Source organism: Dipodomys spectabilis, unplaced genomic scaffold (assembly GCF_019054845.1).
Source record: "Dipodomys spectabilis isolate Male_0828 unplaced genomic scaffold, ASM1905484v1 ptg000370l, whole genome shotgun sequence".
Classification (NCBI taxonomy): domain Eukaryota; kingdom Metazoa; phylum Chordata; class Mammalia; order Rodentia; family Heteromyidae; genus Dipodomys; species Dipodomys spectabilis.
The window spans coordinates 291424-310625 of NW_024871047.1; the positions used below are offsets into that span (position 1 = coordinate 291424).

General features: G+C 41.3%; 2 protein-coding genes across 2 annotated transcripts in view; both read right to left on the reverse strand.

Annotated features, from left to right (window-relative positions):
- Nucleotides 1-844, reverse strand: part of LOC122096374 (cysteine-rich hydrophobic domain-containing protein 1-like) — a 55452-nt gene extending 54608 nt beyond the window's left edge. Inside the window, 1 exon segment of the mRNA XM_042666911.1 lies at nt 410-844. Coding sequence (XP_042522845.1) covers nt 410-705 — 296 coding nt within the window. The 5' untranslated portion in view covers nt 706-844.
- Nucleotides 845-9107: 8263 nt separating this feature from the next.
- Nucleotides 9108-17168, reverse strand: Cdx4 (caudal type homeobox 4). Its single transcript, XM_042666933.1, has 3 exons — nt 16664-17168; nt 10869-11014; nt 9108-9314 (listed from the first exon to the last, which is right to left on the reverse strand). Exons 1-3 carry the CDS (start codon nt 17166-17168, stop codon nt 9108-9110), a joined length of 858 nt encoding a protein of 285 aa, XP_042522867.1.
- Between the last annotated feature and the right edge of the window lie 2034 nt (nt 17169-19202).

Genomic DNA, 19202 nt, shown 5'->3' on the forward strand with positions numbered 1-19202 from the left:
ACAGCAGTCGCTGTTTTCTACACCAATCTCAGCAGCAAAGAAGCCTCTAGTACATCCTGCAGTTGAGAGATTATTCACCTGCCAGCATACAAGCACACTCCAACACCTCTGGTTCTCAATCTCCTGCCATGTCCTAGACACTCTTGGCGTTGGTGCTGAAAATCGGCATCACGATCGCCCCCCCATCTCCCCCCCCCCAGCAGTTTCTCTACACCTATTCTCTCTCTGACACACACACACACACACACACACACACACACACACACACACACACCCAGGTGTCCTTTCCTAACTGCTCGCCTCAACCAGCCCTCCCCCACTCCACAGGCCCTAGGATCACCTCGATCACCTTTTATCTCAGTCGCCGCATCTCAGCCTTTCCAAACCCCACGGCCCCCCTGTCGCTTACACAGTGATGTGGCCGGCGCCCCGCACCAACACAGGGTCAGGGGCATATCTCCGCAGATGCTCTTCACTCACTACCCGAGGCGGGGGCGGCACCTCCTCCTCCTCTTCTTCTTCTTCCTCTTCCTCCTCCTCCTCTTCCTCCTCCTCTTCCTCCTCTTCATCTTCCTCGTCATCCTCAGGCCCAGAGACCAACGACGACGACGGCGACGACGACGACGACGTTGCGGCTTCTTCTTCCTCCTCCTCCAGTTCCGAGATGGTGTCGAACTCCGCCATGTTGGGCAGCAGGATGCTCATCACGTGACCCCGCGATCGCCACCACTCTCGGGGAGAAGAGTTTGAACCTGCGGAGCTGCTGGAAGAGGAGGGGGAACAGAATGAGAAAGAGGAGGGGGGGCAGGGAATGGACTGTGCAGACGCGCCTGCGTGTTGGGCGGACGGGAGGGGGCGGGAGGGAGTTGGAGGCGGGGGCACGAGGGACCGAGGAGTAAATTCGGTGTACGCTTGCGCGGCTCCGAGAGGAGGGGGCCGTTAGAGGTGAACTCCAGGGAATTCTCGAGGTCCGGTCTGCGGGTGCTGATCTTAACGCTGCGTGCTGGGCGAGAGCTACTTTATAAATCCACGGACGTAGCTTCTGATTTGATTTCCTGTTAATTAAGGCTATCCCTTGTTGCAGGCGGTCGAGGGCAAGCATATTCTATAAAAGTGAGTTCAGAACTTTGCCTAAAATATCTCAAGATACACAGATACCAATTCCTTAGATTTGTTCAGAATTACAGTTGAAGGACTTTTGCTATAATCCTGGGAGACAGGATAACATTTTTTGACAATGTACAATATGTTTATATAAATATATAAATACACAGAAAAATGCATATATGTACCCACTTCAGAGTACTAGAACGAAGCCAATGAAGACTACAATGTACATATAATTATATTATAAAAGATGGATGTGCATTTTGGGACTTTGTCATCTTTTTTTCACCCTAATTGCACATTAGCAGTGAAATACTCGTGACCATAAATGTTTAACTACTTTGAGATTTTTCCAGACCAATCCTTTCAACCCTCTTGGGCTCTGACACATGACAGGCTAAACTTTTCTTGGGGGGGGGGGTTGTGGAGGATTGGTTGTGAGGCCTGAACTCTGGGCCTGGGCGCTGTCCCTCAGCTCTTCAGCTCAAGGCTAGCCTAGCTCTCTACCACTTGAGCCACAGCGTCACTTCCGGCTTTTTTATTTTTGCTTATGTGGTGCTGAGGAATCGAACCCAGGACCTCATGCATGCAACGCAAGCGCTCTACCACTTGAGCCATAACACCACTTCCGGTTTTCGAGTGGTTTATTGGAGATAAGAGTCTCGAGGACTTTCCTGCCCAGGCTGGCTTTGAACCATGATCCTCAGATCTCAGCCTCCTGAATAGCTAGGATTACAGGCGTGAGCCATTGGTGCCCGGTGGTAAACATTTTTATTAAACATTTCACTAAAGAGGAACCTTTCTGTTTCTGCTTCTGTTACATAGCAGTTTAAGGTGAATGAACTGCCTTAGATTACCAAAGGCATTGCATGCATATCTCACTTAATCCTCCACAACCTTATCACGTTTATGCCTAGATGATCTCATTAGATGTGGGAAATCTAATTACAGAAATATGGATGTGCCTGGGCTGGGAAGTTGGCTCAGTGGTAGAGTGCTTGCCTTGCATGCCTGAGGCCCTGGGTTCGATTCCTCAGCACCACATAAGCAAAAAGAAAAAAGCCAGAAGTGGCACTGTGGCTCAAGTGGTAGAGCGCTAGTCTTGAGCTGAAGAGCTGAGGGACAGTGCCCAGGCCCAGAGTTCCGGCCCTACGACCGGACCCAAAAACCAAAAAAAAACAAAAACAAACAAAAAAAAAGAAATATGGATGTGCCTAAGGCCATGAAGCTATTGAAAGTAGACGTCGTTTCAAATTTGGAAGCATCTTCTGATTCCAAAAGCTTAACTAAACGATCATACTGACTGAAGTTGTTTGAAAAGGCTTTGTACTGTGATGCCTTTGGGGCTGTTTTTTAAAAATATGAGTAAGAATCTGCAAGTTTCAATTCTGTTTTATTGGGATTTGTGAAAATTGGGGGTATAGGGAACATTTCAACTTAACGTAATGTGAGTTAATATTACTCCCCCCACTTTTTCAGATATGGAGCTATACTCTTTCCCATACAATATCTCAGTTAATTCAAATGATCATTGTAACCCTTTTGCAGATGACAAAACTGAATCTCAGGAAGTTTTAAGTAATGTATTTAGGTCTATTGCGACATATTGTCCAAATGGTTCCATTTCAAATGTTCTATTTTACGTTCTCCACACCACTAGAATACAGAGGTCACATATTTTCAGTTTCCAAATAAAGTGCCAAACTGGCTAATACTTGGCAGCAACAGATAACCTGCTATTAGCACAGTAAAATCACATAGCTGCTGGGTAATAGAAAAAGTACTGTAATTCAGGCAATCAAACATCTGGTTTCTCCCTCTTTCTCCTACACTACAGCTGAATTCCAATTAGGCAATGAGACTGGGAAAACAGACACACTTGCAATTAGGATGACTCCTGTTAGCTGTGTAACAATATAAACAAAACATTTATGGTGTAAGAGGGAGGAAGAAATTAGTTTTATAAGAGGATCAAACCATTATTATTATCAAGTTTTTGTTACAGTGGAGGTGTAGTTCTAGTGGTAGAGTAGCAACCTTGAGTGATAAAGCTAATGGACAGTGCCCAAGCCCTAGTCCAAGCCCCAGTACTGGCACCAAGGAATCTGTGTTACTAATGAAAGAAAAAAACACTCCATTGTATTCAATAACTTAATTATTTACGAGCTTTTATTTTTCCCAGTTGTGGGCTTGAACTCTGGGCCTGGGCCCTGTCCCTGAGCTCTTCAGCTCAAGGCAAGAGTCTGCCACTTGAGCCACAACACCACTTCCAGTTTTCTTGTGCTTAATTGGAGATGAGTCTCATAGACTTTCCTGCCAGGGCTGGCTTTGAACTGCAATTCTCAGATCTCAGCCCCCTTAGTAGCTAGGATTACAGGCGCGAGCAACCTGTGCCCGGCTTAGGAGCTTTTTTATTTTTATTTTGTTGGTCATGGGTCTTGAACTCTGGACCTGGGCGCTGTCCCTCAGCTCTTCAGCTCAAGGCTAGCACTGTACCACTTGAGCTACAGTGCACTTCCAGCTTTTTCTGTTTATGTGGTGCTGAGGAATCAAACCCAGGGCCTCATGCATGTGAGGCAAGCACTCTAGCACTGAGCCACCTTCCCAACTCCATAGGAGCTTAAAAAATAAGTTGTAATACTAACAATAAGCAACAAAATCTAGCCTTTTGCAATACAGAGAACTTTACTAGCTAGAAATTCTAATAAAAGACAGAGTCTTAAAAAAAAACTTTTATTTAATTTTCATTACTTATGTGGTTTTTATTGATCCAACCTCATTATCCTGTCTTTGTGTGAAGGTATGCTGTTTGTAATTATTGGAAGAGGTGCAGCAAACTCCCTGGTTATACATGTCTCCCTGCCTGCTCTCTCATCTTCTGTGATCAGCATGGTAGTGGTGAATTTAGTAGTTCACCAACTATCTGCCCTGCCTAGAACAGTTCCTTTCTGGATAGCTAGATATTGTCTGTACAGAATAAAGTCTGTCAGAGGAATATAAAACTATGACATTGGCAGGGCTTCTAGGAGAGATTGCGTGGGACATCAGCTCCTGAACATTGGCCTTCTAGATGCATAAGGTTACTGCTTAGTTTAGTCTTATCAGTATAATTTGAGAAGTTACTAAGATTTTTCCTTTACAATTTTAGTCATTTGTTTCCAGAGTACTAAGAAGAATATTTATTGTGAAAATCTAAAAGGAAGATAACTTTTTACTCAGAGATGCCCATTGTTGATATGTTTGGTTTAGCATTTATATATATATATACTATATTATATATATACACATACACATTTTTTCTGTACAAAAATAAGACAATAGCACACATACTAGTTATATGATCTGTGAAAATTGGCAGGACTGGAGATGATTGGTGCACCTAGCAAAGTCCTTGACTAATATGCTTGAGACCCTGAGTTAAAGATCCAATACTGCACTCAAAAAATAACATAAGCAAATAAAGTTGACACTGTGTTATATCTGTTAGGAATATTTTGCCAAATATTTTTCAGATAACAATTCTATGATCAGAAATTCTTTTTTTCCTTTTCCCTCCACTTTTACTGGTACAGAGTACCAACGCAGGACCTTGGGCCTGCTTAGATTACTTGCTTGACTGGAGCTGTAACATTTCAACAACTCCAGTTCAGCTTCTTGCTTGTTAACTGGAAATGGAGTCTTGAAGATTTTTCTGCTGGCTTCAAATCTCAGTCTTCCAGGTAACAGCCTCTTGAGTAGCTAGGATTTTAGTCACTGGTGCCTGGCTATAATCAGAAATTCTGATGACTGCTCAGATTCACATTATTATTCACATTAAATTCCTTAAAGTGGATAGATACATTTTGAAGGTTTAAAAATTATAGTATTAAATTTTTTTCTCTGGTAATGTATGTCTCTTTCTTGAGAAATAATATGATAGTGCATCTTAAGATTTTTTTTTTATTCAGGTAAGGGGTAGGTTTATTCATTGTTCCGGCTGGCACCAGGCCATCTTGGTCCTCCACGTGGTGGGGAAAGGCCTGGGAAAAAGAGCTGGGAGAGCTGGAAAGAGAGCTGGGAAAGAGGGAGAAAAGAGCTAGAAAAGAGAGCATAAAGGTGGGAAAGAGAGAGCTAGGAAAGAGAAGGGATCTGGGAAAGAGAAGAGAAGGAAAGAGCTGAGAAAGAGCTAGAAAAGAGCAGAGAGAGAGCTCTTAAGATTTTTTTTTGCAAGGGGAAAGAGGGCATTACTGAGATTTAAGCCCCAGGGCCTCACACTTGCTAGGCAGGTATTCTATCACTTGAGCCATGCTCCTCATCCTCAAAATATTTCATAAATATCTTCTGGCAAAACATAGATTTTTGTTTTCTTGGGTATTCATAAATGTGTCATATCAACTATGAGAGTAAAATATTTTAGATTTAAGATCAAATCCAATATTCTGTACCAATTTCTTTCAAGAAGTAAAAGCCATAGATGAGATTAAATATTTTCCAAACGTTATCTATAAAGGCCTACTAAGTCCATGTGTACAGGGAGAAGTATTTGCTGATTACTACTTCAGTGGTAATCTCTCCTCTACTCTCTCCTTCCCTCTTCCTCCCCTCCCCTCTGTTGTATTTTCCCTTCTCCTCCCTCCTTTTATTCCTTTCCTAATAAACTTCCATTAAGCTTTATATCTTGCCTGAATTCTTATCTCATTGGAGGCAAGGAGTGAAGTAGATAGCTGTGTTAATGTTTTGGTGACAGTGTCACAGAAAGTCAATTAGGATGCAGATACTTTTTATCAATGCAAGACAATAACAAAGCTTTCCACACCAAGTTGTCAATAGAGACCACATAGGAAGCCTGACTTTCTACCTCACTTCTCAATATGAAGGTACTGCTTCTATTCCCACTGGAGTGGTGTCAGTAGTTTTAGTAGTCAGGACTTTCATGATTTTTCAGTGCTTATGAGGTCAACACTGGTAGCCATGTCAATGGAAGCCAAATACTCATGAGGCATTACTAGTCTGTTCAGCTAGCAAGTTATCTGTAAAGGCCTAGCGGGGAGCCATAACTTTGAATATTACCTAATAATGAGGAGGAGCCCCTAGTCCTTCATATCAACATGACTAGGAAAGTTGGATTTCTACCAACAGCTGATAATAATGGGGCGAGATACTCTTGTACTAACAGAGCAACTTCAGAAGCAGTCAAATAAAAGTGAGGTTTAGATAAGACCCACAGTTTTATCACATTAACATGAAAATATCCAGTTTTCAATAAAAGATTATTCATTATACCAAGTATCAGGAAGATAAACCTGAAAGATAAAATAAAGATAATAAATGCCAATAACAAGTTAAGGAAGAAGTCTTTAAATCAACCACAATGAAAATATTTCAACAAACAATTATAAATTCACTGGAAATAATTGAAAAGAATGTTATCCTTTAGGCGCTGTGGCTCAAGTAGTAGAACACTGGCCTTGAGCTGAAGAGCTCAGGGACAGTGCCCCGGCCCAGAGTTCAAGAATGTTATCCTTTAATAGCAAACCAAGTTAATGTCAACAAAAATGGAGAGGTAGGGAGGGAATTTTAAACACTCACCCTTTTATAAAAGTAGTGAATAAAGTGGAAAAATGTTAGTGATGGTTTATTGACTATGGGAAAATAATAAGTTTACAACAACATGAGAAGGTTTAAGCGAGTGGGGAAAAGCACCTGAAACCAGGCACCTAGCTGCCCAGAAGACTGAAGTTCTAAGTTGGCCCAGGTAGAAAAGGCTGAGAGATTCTATCTCAAACTTACCAGCAAAAAGTTCACTGGAGGTTTAGTGGTACAGCAGTAGTCTAGTAAGCTGAACTAAAATGTAAGGTTCTAAAGTCAAGCCCCAGTCCGTGAAGGGAGAGGAATTACGCAATCCTGAGTAAAACTCAAAAAATATTCATTAAACAGTTGATCTGAGATCTCATCCAAGATATTACCATTAACTTATTGTAAGGCCAGTAACTTTTTTGAAAAGAAAGGGAATTTTAATTTATAAGTTGTTTTAGCCTCTAGGTTTTTAAAAATTTTTATTATCTTTAGTTGTGCAAAAGCATTCCAGTCCATCTCTAGCTCTTTAAACTACAAAATAAGGATATCAATTTCTGTGTATCTCACATCAAGATTTTGAATCAAATAGCATAACAGAAATGAAAACATATTGAAACATATAAGATATCACACACACACACACACACACACACACACACACACACACACACACACACACACACACGGCATTAAGATTATTAATAAAATCCCCAGATTCACTAACTCAGAGAGCAAGACAGCTAGAAAACAAAGGCTGGTTTCCTAGGTGGTAATTGCCCACTGATTGGTGTTTGAAGAGGGGTGTGCAATTTCAATGGTATCCTCAGATACTAAATGAATAGAAAGGAATGCTTTGACTTTGGACCTATTGCTAGAGACTGAGGAAGACCACCATATCTAGCTGAGGATTCCCAGTAGTATCCACAATTACTTGCCACGTATCTTTATAAAGTGACCTGTTTGCTCACACCTCATTGTCCTCATCAGTAAAATGGAGCAATTGATACCTTCTTAAATGTGTTGTGAAAAAATATCCTACCAACAGTACTGGTCAAAAATGGAAAGTTTTCTCTTAAATCTTTTCAGCACTAGTGAAGTACCCTGTAGAATAGCCATGGAAATTGAACAATTTTTCTTGAGATTTTTCATAAGGAGTGGGATGATAAATTTCTTATTTTCAATCCCAAGACAAGTAGTTATGCTCAAAAATTCTATTTTTAAAAACAACTATGAAGGTGTGTCTTCAAAAAGAGAGGGAAGTTGGGATATGATTGCTTTTTATACTTTTATCAATCTTTCCTTTAAACCACCTCAATTTAGGACTGCAGGTGTGATTCAGTGATAGAGCACTCACCTGCTTAACAAGTATAAGGCCTTAAGTTAAAACTCCAACCCTACCAACCAATCAAATGAAATCAAACCAACACCACTTCAATTTAGAAATGATTCAGAGCAACTTTGATATGGAAACAGTACACTGGACCAACATCAAAAACTATCCTCCTTTACTGCTGTTCTTTCTCTTACCCAAGTTGTGTGTTTGTTATCTGTAAACAGCAGCTCTTTGATGATATGATGTGGATAAAATTGAACTGGTTGAAAGGTGATGACAGGCAGGAGCTTACAGACTAGCTTGCTGTCTTTGTGCTTATGTAAACCTGACTAGCATTTAATCACAATACTAATAGCTGTGGAAAACAGAAGGGCAGGAAGGTTTACACTATGTGATGAGTATCTGCCTGACTAATCAATCAACCAAGCTGGCTTATATTGTTACAGGATGATTTCATTGTTTTAACAAGATTTGAAATTGACACTGCAGGTTAGAAGTCCTGAGATAAGATAATTGATGCCAGACGAAATATAATTGAGGGACAAAATGATCTTTTTTATTTGCTATTTTTATTAGATAGTGACAATGGATTCAGAATCACCTCTTGATGGTTTTTAAAAAAGTTATCTTGTTAGGCAAACGGTTAACTTTGGAATTATACATTTGGAAAGCTATTATAGAGGTAACTTTCTTCTTACCTTATTCCTACCCACTAAAAATAGTTTGAAAAGAACACAGTAGCAAATAATAAACACAAGGGTACACACAAGTGCACTTCCTGGCAGAGCTGTGTTTTATGGTCTGTTCACAAGCAACTTTCTGAACTAGTGAACAGAATTTCTAGAGCTTATGAGTCTAGCTTTTAATTAAGAGAGTTTATAACTAAGCTTCTTGAGGGATTGACACATAACAGAATGTAACAGGAGGTTCCTGGGGATCTTTGCTAAGAGTCATATGAGACATTTTTTCCTCCAACTCATTGTGAGTTTACTTGTTGAGAATAACTTTTTTACAAGGAATTTCACCCTGTACCAACTCTCTTGCTGGCAAGTCAGAGACCAAAGAGGCTTTGCTAAAGGAAGAGCATTGTCTGTTTCTTTTGACCTTTCTTTCATTCAGACACTATGACCTGTTGTATCTCAATAGGTTGAAATCCACGGACAGCAGATGGAGTGGTGAAAAAAGCATTAGGCAATTCCCCAGGGCTGATGGAGCCAGAGTCACTTTGCACTGAGCCTCCGTTGTTCTCAAACTGGGAGATTTTCTTTTTGATCATCTTTCTCTCCTTGGCTCGCCGGTTCTGAAACCAGATTTTCACCTGCAACACAAAATGCTTTATATTCAATGGCATAACATTTTGTAAAGAGTAAATACAGGGGTTGCTGATATTGCACTGGAATTTTAGCATTTATAAAGCTTCATCTGAGTTTCACAATGATCTTGTGGAGTATGTCCATTTAATATGTTTTTTTTTTAAGCTGTAGTCCAGAGAGAGGCAAATACCTTTCAAGAAATAAGACTGAGATCAAGTCTAGGACTACTTACTCTAAATGAATTGTTCTTTATGTTACAACTCATCAACTTATTTACATAAGTTAAAATGACTGATGATAGAGTGACAGACACTGAGGAATGTTGGGAAGAGGGAGAGATTCAAACAGGTGATTACAATTGATCACTAAGAGAAACATCTTAATAGTAAAAGGTTAATGCAACATAGAACGAGGTGAACATGGGCCAAGATACACCATGTATGAAGACTAGAGTGTTATTACTGTGCTTATATAAGCAGCAATGCAAGATTGTTGGGATAGGGCAATGTGTTAATGAACTTTACCATTTTAGAATTCTATGGCTCCAGGATTATTCCTAGACTGAAGTGAAAAAAATTACTAGCTTGTTATGTAATTTTCAACTTTGAACACACTGAAAATTTTTTATCCTTGCCCTAATTTAATGTTTATAATAAAATGAACTGAAGGTAAGAATCATAGCATTATAATTAATTTTCTTTAGAAGATCAATTGTCGGGCTGGGAAGTTGGCTCAGTGGTAGAGCGCTTGCCTTGCATGCATGAGGCCCTGGGTTTGATTCCTCAGCACCACATAAGCAGAAAAAAAAGCCAGAAGTGGCGCTGTGGCTCAAGTGGTAGAGCGCTAGCCTTGAGCTGAAGAGCTGAGGGACAGCACCCAGGCCCAGAGTTCAGGCCCCACGACTGGACCCCCCCCCCTCCAAAAAAAAAAGATCAATTGTCCTACTCTCAGTAATGGAAAATCTTGGTACAGGTTGCCAATTAAAAACAGATACTCTTGTAGTTTGATGGCAGGAACCAGATAATTGCAATTGTTGCTGAGCTGCACTTCATACACTGATTTTGATTACTTGAGGAACCAGATTAAGGGTCTCTGCTCCTCTCATGTCCCACCTTCTTTTTTTTTTTTGTCGGTCATGGGGCTTGAACTCTGGACCTGGGCGCTGTCCCTCAGCTCTTCAGCTCTTCAGCTCAAGGCGAGCACTCTACCACTTGAGCTACAGCGCCACTTCCAGTTTTCTAGTGGTTTATTGGAGATAGGAGTCTCAAGGTCTTCCCTGCCCGGGCTGGCTTTGAACCGCAGTCCTGAGTAGCTAGGATTACAGGCGTAAGCCACCGTCGCCTGGCTCATGTCCCATCTTTTGCTTCTGTGTTTACATGATGTCCACCAAATTCAATAGTTTATACACCCACTGACGAAAGAAAGTAAGCTAGGAAAGCCACTAAAATGAATGTGGGCTATAGGATGAGTGATGTCTTGAATCTCTGTTTACAGACTTCCTCCAACCCTTAGTCTATTGAACGACTACACATAATATATTAGATGCATTTTTGGGATACCTGTCTCTCAGAAAGTCCCAGGTTAACTGCCAGCTCTGATTTTCTCCGGATAGTGATGTATCTATTGCAGTGGAATTCCTTTTCCAGCTCCAGCCTTTGATGATCTGTGTAAACCACACGGTATTTTTCTTTTGTTCTGGTTTTCCCTATTGGAGGAGAAAGCATTTCATTTAATCTTACTCTGTTTCTTTGGAGACTTTGTGTTGTTGAAGGAATCATAGCTCCTTATCCTAGCAATAGATACAGTCTCTCTGTCTGTCTATGAAACGCTGGTTTCATCTCTTTAATATTTCTACTAAAATGATCATTCAAACCATAGTCAGTCTACCATTTGTATACCATTGAGTCAAAACATTTAAAATGCTTAAACACTAATCTATGCTTTTAATTCCCTTCTCACAACAATGGCGCTGGTAGTAGTACCAACATCCATTATACATTATATTTTTATGTTATGCTTTCATATTGCTTTCTACTAAATCTCTTGCATACTCTCTTGAATTACCCAGAACATGCTTATTCTCATTGTAGAGCTAAGGAACCTGAAGTTCGGTATGGGCAAGTAAATTTGTGCTAGTGGGCTCTGGAGAGGACCCATCTTGGACTCCTACTTCAGTATGCTGTTATTCCCAGTCTAGACATGATGGGAAGTGTAAGAAAGTCTCAAGAGTGCTAAACTACTCTGAGATCCTGAAATGATAGTTACACACAGTACTTAGACAGAATTTGATTTGAACAGTAATTGTAAAAGAAAAATTTTATTGTCACTTCGCAAGTTCTATTTCAGAAGAGTCCCTATTACCTATTAAAAATACCAGACCTTTTTTTGGTGGGAGTCTTAAGCCAATTTTTATTCCCAAGTGAATGCTGAATGGGGAAAGGTGTGTTGATTTAAGCAGAATAAAGTGAGTATTTCTTGTCCTTTGAAAGGATATCCAAACATTTGCTTTGCGTTACAACATTAACTAATTTCTCATGCCCTCTTTCAAATAGAATTTTATTCCTCCTTTCAAATTTTCTGAAGGTGATTAGGAAGTTTCTTTTCAGTTTCTCTAACCCCCTCCAGGATCTTCTTCCTTTTCTCTACGGCTTTTAGAAACTCCTTCTGATCTTTCCTGGTTGTTTTTGATGTGAGGTTTTGGGGAGCTATCTGTAAGACAAAGACTTCTTTAAAGTGGCTCCCTAAACTCCATTGAGGTGTTAAGGTGCACCACAGGCCTAACAAAGGAGCTACACGGCATCAGATCCCATCCTGAACCCTCTTTACATTCAGGAGCACCAACCAATTGGTTTGGAATTTACAAGCCCTAAACAAATGTCAGACACCCTTTCATCTCCAGGAAAGAACAAAAAAGAGCCACGAAAGTAGAAACAAATTCCACTTGAGAAATCTATCTTATGATTAAACTAAATGCCTGACTAATGACCTAAACAAAAATCTTCTTGAAAATGAAAGCTATGAGTGTCAGTTAGTCAACCTGACTCAAAGGCTCAAACTTTGGTATTATTTGCTGAATACAAACAGAAATGTTGTCTGGTATTGGTTATGGAGCAAAGGAAGAATGTGTGTAGGGGGACAAAAATGAAAACCTGAGGTTTAGCTTAGTCCATAACCTCCAATCTTGGAATAAAAATGTATCTTTCAGGAAGCATGTTCTAAAATCCCTCCTAATACCAAAGGGGCTGGATGTTTAAATTTTAATTCAAGGCAAGAGAAGTTAAAATTCAACTTGTCTGTGTCTTCTGCTCTTTTATAATCAGTAAATATAACCAGACTTCAAGATCTCTGGAAAGGTTGTGGTTCTTCCCTACCCCCACTGGTCATAAATTCCCCTCTTGCAATTTCTTCTGAGGACAATAAAGTCAAGACCAGGCCTCTTTATTTGCCATGAAAATCCTCACCCTTTCCGGCAATATAACCCCTAAAGAAAGGAGGGACAAGGAAAAGCCTGGATGCATATCAAAGCCAAGCTAAGTGTTAAACAGGCTCTGTAGCCCCAATCTGACAGATAAGACCTAAAACCAGGGAAGACATAGCTCAGGGGAATATAGTAGCTGCACAGTTTACAAAGAGAAAGGATTTTCAATTTCCTGGTTCTCCTCTTGTGCCACTTTCCTAACTGCTTCTCCTCTACTTCACTGCATCGCGTCCTTAAATGACCAAAAGGGATTTGGAGCATTTTCTGGTAGAGCATGTTGTCCATATTGCCATAAGCAACATTAATAAAGTATTAGGAGTTGAGATGCTTGTGCTTATTGTTCAAGCCATTCTCTTCTAGAGATAGTGATATTTTAGAGACTGAGGGATTACCTTCTCAGATGCAACTGTGAGCTAATTTAAGAAAGTTTACAATTTACTAGACAGCTACTTCCATTTCTTTGCAAAGGGGATTTCATTACCTGTTCCTCAGACTTGGGCAAATCTCTGTAGTTCAAGATGGATGGACCCTTTTCTCATCACCTAGAAGACACTGTCCTCATGGGGTTTGTAAGCCATTGTCATCATGTATGATGACTTACTGTCACCCTAAATGAATTTTTAGAAGTACTCATCAGAGACTGTCTGTGAAAGTCCTGGTAGGCAGAAGACCACTCACCAAACCCAGGGACTACAATGATGCTGTCAGTAGAGAAAAACGTGATAAAAACCAATTTTCTTCTATAGAGACAACTGTGTAATTAACTTCACTGTGATGATTTTTCATATAATGGCAGTTCATCCAATTCATTTAAAAAGTGGCAAAATGTAATAAGCAAAACCAAGGAAGACAATGATAAGCCTCAATAATGATTAAGCTATTCTATTATGAAGTGCCATAATCAAGTAAAGCACGACTTCCTCAGTGTTGTCGAGTAGCTTCATGAGAACCAATCAAAATTACTCTTTCCTCTTCCCTTTTCTTCCCCCTACCAAGAAAGCCTTTCTCCAGCCCTGCTTAAGATACCATATTGCCAATAGTCATCCAGGTCCATAACTGGACCTGCTCTAACATGCTAAGTATTCAAAATAGGAAAATGTATAAAATGTTTAACTTTCCATAGAAACTTTTCTGTAACAGTCTTCTTAACATAATCTTTAAAATGAGATGTTTGCTGGAATAGATGACTTAGAGAACTAAGTAGAAACAAAATGTCTTACTTTTAAATCAGATCACCTGTAACACAATTATTGATTCTATACATCGGTCCTTTTGCTATCATTAAACAATCAAATGCTATAATGATCACTGTGGAATATTTTGAAGTATACATATTAGGGGACAATGAGAAGATATTCCATAGTGATACTTTTCAAAAGTATTCGTATTAGGAGATAAATTAAATAGACCCTAGGTCTATTTAAAAACATTCTTCAGGAATAGAAAGAACTTGCCATAATTGCCTTAGTTCAGGAAAGAGTTACTTCCACTTTGTAGTTCATCTATTTTTGTCTCAGCCACAAACCAAATGTTATCCTATAACACTACAGGGTGAAGTGAAAAATGTAGGAGGATCTGACTCACTCATTCATTTAACCAATATTTGTATAACACCCTCTCTATGTGCTAAGCATATAAATGAGTGCATTTTGATCCAGAGTGATCCAGTTAGGTGATTAACTTCATTTTTTTTTCATGAGATCTGATGTCCATAAAAGAGTCATAGTGGAAATTATGTGAAATAGTTTGTGTGTGTGTGTGTGTGTGTGTGTGTGTGTGTGTGTGTGTGTGTGCATGTAGACAATGTGTGTGTTTTTGTGTGCTTTTGTGTATTTTCCTGGGAGGATAGCCATGTTCTCCTTATATTTTAAGTTGTTACTGAACATGCACCTTGGGCTATAAGGAGTATATTGCAAATGAAACAAAGGTTGGATTTAATAATGCTTCATCTGTAGGATAGGCTGCCTAAGAGTCAAAGATATTCCAAAAGCATTCACTTTTAAACTTTTCATGGAGAGTGAAGAGAAAAATCCCATGAAGGCCACATGGAAAAGTCAGATGCCACACACTTAGAAGGCACCAAAGTTTCCCAAGAGAGGCTCCAGCTCAGGAAAACATATGTAAGTGGAAGATGTTAAAGCAAATAAACTTGTCATATTTTCCCTCATAAACTGAAAAAGAACAACATAATATTTTATCTTGTCCTTTTCCCCCCATTGTTCTCTATTCCAAACAACCTGCCAGTGACTTTAACAACATGCCAATGACGTCTGTCTCCTAAAATGTTTCAGAACATAATCCTGGTCCAGGAGCTACTACTTTTCTGGTCATTTTTTGTGTCTTTTCCTGATTATTACATTTTAGTAAATGGATATAATTACAACCATGAGATTAGATGTAATAACAGCTCTACGAATGGCCCATCTTAACCTCATTTTCTTTCTTACTTAATCATCTGACTTACCCATTTTGTGTGTGTGTGTGAATGAGCACTCACGTGCTGGGCACTATCCTTGAGCTTTTGTTCTCAAAACTAGTGCTCTACCATTTGAGCTCCAGCTTCACTTCTGGCTTTTTGGTGGTAAATTGTAGATAAGAGTCTCATAGGCTTTTCTACTTGGTCTAGCTCTGAGCCACAATCCTTGATCACCGCCTCTTGAGTAGGTAGGGATTACAGGCATGAGCCAGTGGTGCTTTCCGCTCTACTTTTAATTTGTGTTTATCACACTAGTAATGTTATGATCAACTTGCATTTCCTCTTCTGGCTAAAAAGTCCTCTTAATGGTAAAAGTTGGTACCTTCCCATTCACTTTCCCGCCTTGGCTTTGGAGAGGAGAGAGAAAACAAAAGTGTGAATGGGGAGCATAATCACTGTGGGTAAACGCTATTGAAAAGTCATTTTTTTCCTCCAGAGGGATGAAAGTAATAGAATCGAATCTTGCCAATTTCCCGTAATGCTAGGGAGGAAGAATTGGAATAATAAGAACATGAGTAAAAAAAAAAAAAAAAACAACAACCCACCAACAACCATAGCTGAAAATAGACATCTCTCCCTTTCCCCTATCCAAGATTAAAGACTTCCAGCCTTTCACGCCTCCAGCTTCCAGGGATTTGCTTTGCTGGTTGGTGTTAGGCTAGGATCCGCCCGTGTCTTCCTGTAAGGTGCCACTACCTCAGACTTGGATTTAATCGCCGGTTCCCTGATGCCGGTCCTAATACTGACTAGAGCTTCAGCCACTAGTAACTAGGGCTGTTACTCGCGTGGGAGCTGGTTGCTGTGAGGATTGCCTGGAGTAGTCTATGTCAGTTTATATCTTGTGTCTGCCAATTTAGGTAAAGGAAGCTAGAAGTCTAGAGTTTTGTCGTCGGGAAACCTTTGTAGTTAAACTGGAAGGTCCCAAGCACGGCGAACTGAAGTTGCTCATCACCAGCTGTTTGGGGGAGCCGCCTCACCCAGATGGTGAACGAATTGAAAAGAGCAAGCCTTGCGCACTGGGAAAGCACATCTGAACATCACAGCTGTCCTCATACCTTAGCGATGCACCCGTTGAGCTTTTCCGTACATCTGTTTCTTGGCTCCTGATCCTTCTGGCTAATAATGGTGCTCGTTTCCCACTCGCTCAGTCCCCTAGTTCATGAGGGAATGGAGATCCCCCAAGTCCCCCGCTCCCCTTCTCGGTAGATTTAGTCTTGAGCCACACATTTAGCAACCTTTGAGCCCCGGGGCTGCTTGAAAGGTAAGCAAACCAGCACGCCTGACTCTCCTCACCTAAACACTCCCTGGAGACTCCTGAGAAGTAGGAGGGCTGACAGATGGAGAGGGGCGCAGACAAGTAGGGGAGGAAGTGGGTCACGTAGCCCCAACTGCTTACTCACCGGTCACCTGCACGCTTTTGCGCATCCATGCATAAGGACTGTGGCGGCTCCTACTGGGAGAAGTGGCGTCTGCGGTCACTGGGTCGATGGAGATCAGTGACCCACTGGCGGGGGTTGGCAAGCTATTGCTGCTGTTTCCGCCGCCGCCCGAGGGACCCAGGTTGCTGTAATCGGGTGAACCAAAAGCCGCAGGACTCTGTGTCACATCGTTCATGGGCACTGTGCCCATTGCACTGGACGGCCCTGGATACACACTCCAGTCTTCCCGGGGGGGACTGTAGGGTGAGCTCCAGGCCCCCAGCGATGGACCGTGAGGATCCATGCTGGCCACATGAGGATAGCTCATATAATGTGAATAAGTCGGGGTCGCAGCGAAGTTGGGGGCTGGCAGCGGACTCCCACCGCTCCCAGAGTGACCCACCCCCGCGTTGCTGTCTCCTCCAGGGCTCCTGAGAGTGCCCGGGTACATGCCCGCTTCTTTCTCCAAAAGGCAGCTTCCGTACATGCTGGCTTGGTAAGAAGGAAAGAACTCCCTAAGCCATCCTGAGGTTCCCTGTAAAGGTCCCCAACCTGACTTTGAGAAAGCAAGAAGGACAACCACTGCTTAGCTGTGCCGCAAGCTCCTCTGCCCAGTCTCAGACTACTCCATCCCACGTTTGCTACCCCCTGACGGTTTCCAGGTAGCCCGGTGGAGATGGGCCACCCATGGCTTGGGCTGACGTCAAGGGGCTTCAGGCTTTACATAGCATTTGCATTCAAATGAAGGGCCATTTCACTTTCACGGGGACTTGGTTTCACTGTAGGCTTCCTCTCCCAAGCCTTTGGGCCTTTCCAAATCATCTTTCCTGACTGTCCATCTGGTTCCTACAACACCAGTTTGGCGCTTTTGGAATCAGGACTTCCTCCAACACTTTCTGACGAGCTCGCTCCCAAGTGAGGTTAAGACACCGGGTCATGCTCTCTGGGATTTAGCTCTCAACACGGACACCTCTCTTTTACCGAAGTTCTGGAGCCCAGCCTGCATACACTTTCACCTTCCTGCCCTAATTCCCTGGTAGCGATTTTTTTTTCTCCCAACCAGGCAATGGCCTATGAGACCATCGAAAAGGATTTTCCCTTCTCCTTCCCTCTCCCCTTCTCCAGGAAAGTGTTTTGTTACCAAGGGAAGAAATTCTGTTCATAACTACATATTGGAAATTTATTGTATGCCCGGTACTAGTGTAGACACTGGGGACAGAGCACTGAGCAAGCAACCATTCTTTAAATTCTGTTTTCCTAAGGTTATATTCTAGTAGATGGCAGGCTGAATTAATCAGAACTACTATGAAGAGTGTGGGTTATGAAAAAGGGAGGGAGATGGGGGGAGGAGGAGAGAGAGACAGATCATGTGAATTAGTGAACTGTTGTAACTTCATATTAATTTATTAGTTTCAGGTATCTCTGTCAAGTATGGTTTCTGCCCCAAAGTTGATACCCCCAAAGGTCATATTTTTTTCATATGGATAAATATTAATTTATCTGATCAGAGGCACAGGAGGCAATGCACCTATTGTGTTCCTTCCTAAGAGTATCCTCTGAGAGGCCAGGATTTTTGCAGTCTGGAGTCAATGGCTGTTGCTGCAGACTTGGGATTCCCTTTCAAAGCTCTAGTTGTAAAAGATCTGGGATTGCTAGCAGAAAACCCCATCACCTTCTGTGTTCTTCTTATCCATTCCCTCCCACCAAGACCCACCGCAACCTGTAATTCAGGCCACCTCAGGAAATGTGCTCCTCCACAATGTCTCACCCAAGCTGACACTCCCACTTAGCCAATCCCTCCCCCCGTTTGGGGAAAGTCATTTAACTTCTGAGCTTTCCATCTCCCTTCCCCATACCCTGCAGAGGACATAACCTAGGGCTTTGTATGTGCTAGGCCCTACTGAACTACATCCCCAGGGTAGTCTGCTTTTTAAAGGCAGAATTCCTAATGTTACCTATGTTACAAGGCAAATAATAATAATAATAATAATAAATACAAACTGCTTAATTTATTGCTTGGCACCTAGTGTGGGCTACTATATTCACCAACTTAAGAAATATTTATTGAGATGCTGTTCTGTGTATGGAGACATGAGTAGGGACCTTATGAGTTTACATTTTGGTGAGGAAAAACACTTTTAAGTAACTAAATTGTATGGTATGTCAGATCGTAATACATGTTTTGAAAAAGAAGAAAGAGAAATGCTGGCGAGGGACTACAACTTTAAGTGTACTAGTCCAGGAGATCTTTCCTGAGCAATGACACTCAATTATGAGAGTTGGTAGACTGAATCATAAAGGAAGAGGATTCAGTTAGAAGGAACATGTAAAAAGAGAATACCTTGAGAAACAGCAAGGAAAAATAGTGTAGCTAAATAGTAGGCATAGTTGCTTGGTGCCCAATTGCCCATGCCTGTAACCCTAGCTACTCAGGAGGCTGAGGTATGAGGATTACAGTTCAACTCCAGCCCAGACAGGAAAGTCTTTGAGACTCTTATCTCCAATTAACCAGCAAAAAGTC

Excerpts from the sequence above, each read along its gene's own strand:
- Cdx4 (XM_042666933.1), bottom strand. The coding sequence starts at position 17,168 with ATGTACGGAAGCTGCCTTTTGGAGAAAGAAGCGGGCATGTACCCGGGC. Across the intron at positions 11,015-16,663 it reads CAAAAGCGTGCAGGTGACCG|GGAAAACCAGAACAAAAGAA; the intron begins GTGAGTAAGCAG and ends CTCCTCCAATAG. Across the intron at positions 9,315-10,868 it reads TGGGACTTTCTGAGAGACAG|GTGAAAATCTGGTTTCAGAA; the intron begins GTATCCCAAAAA and ends TTTGTGTTGCAG.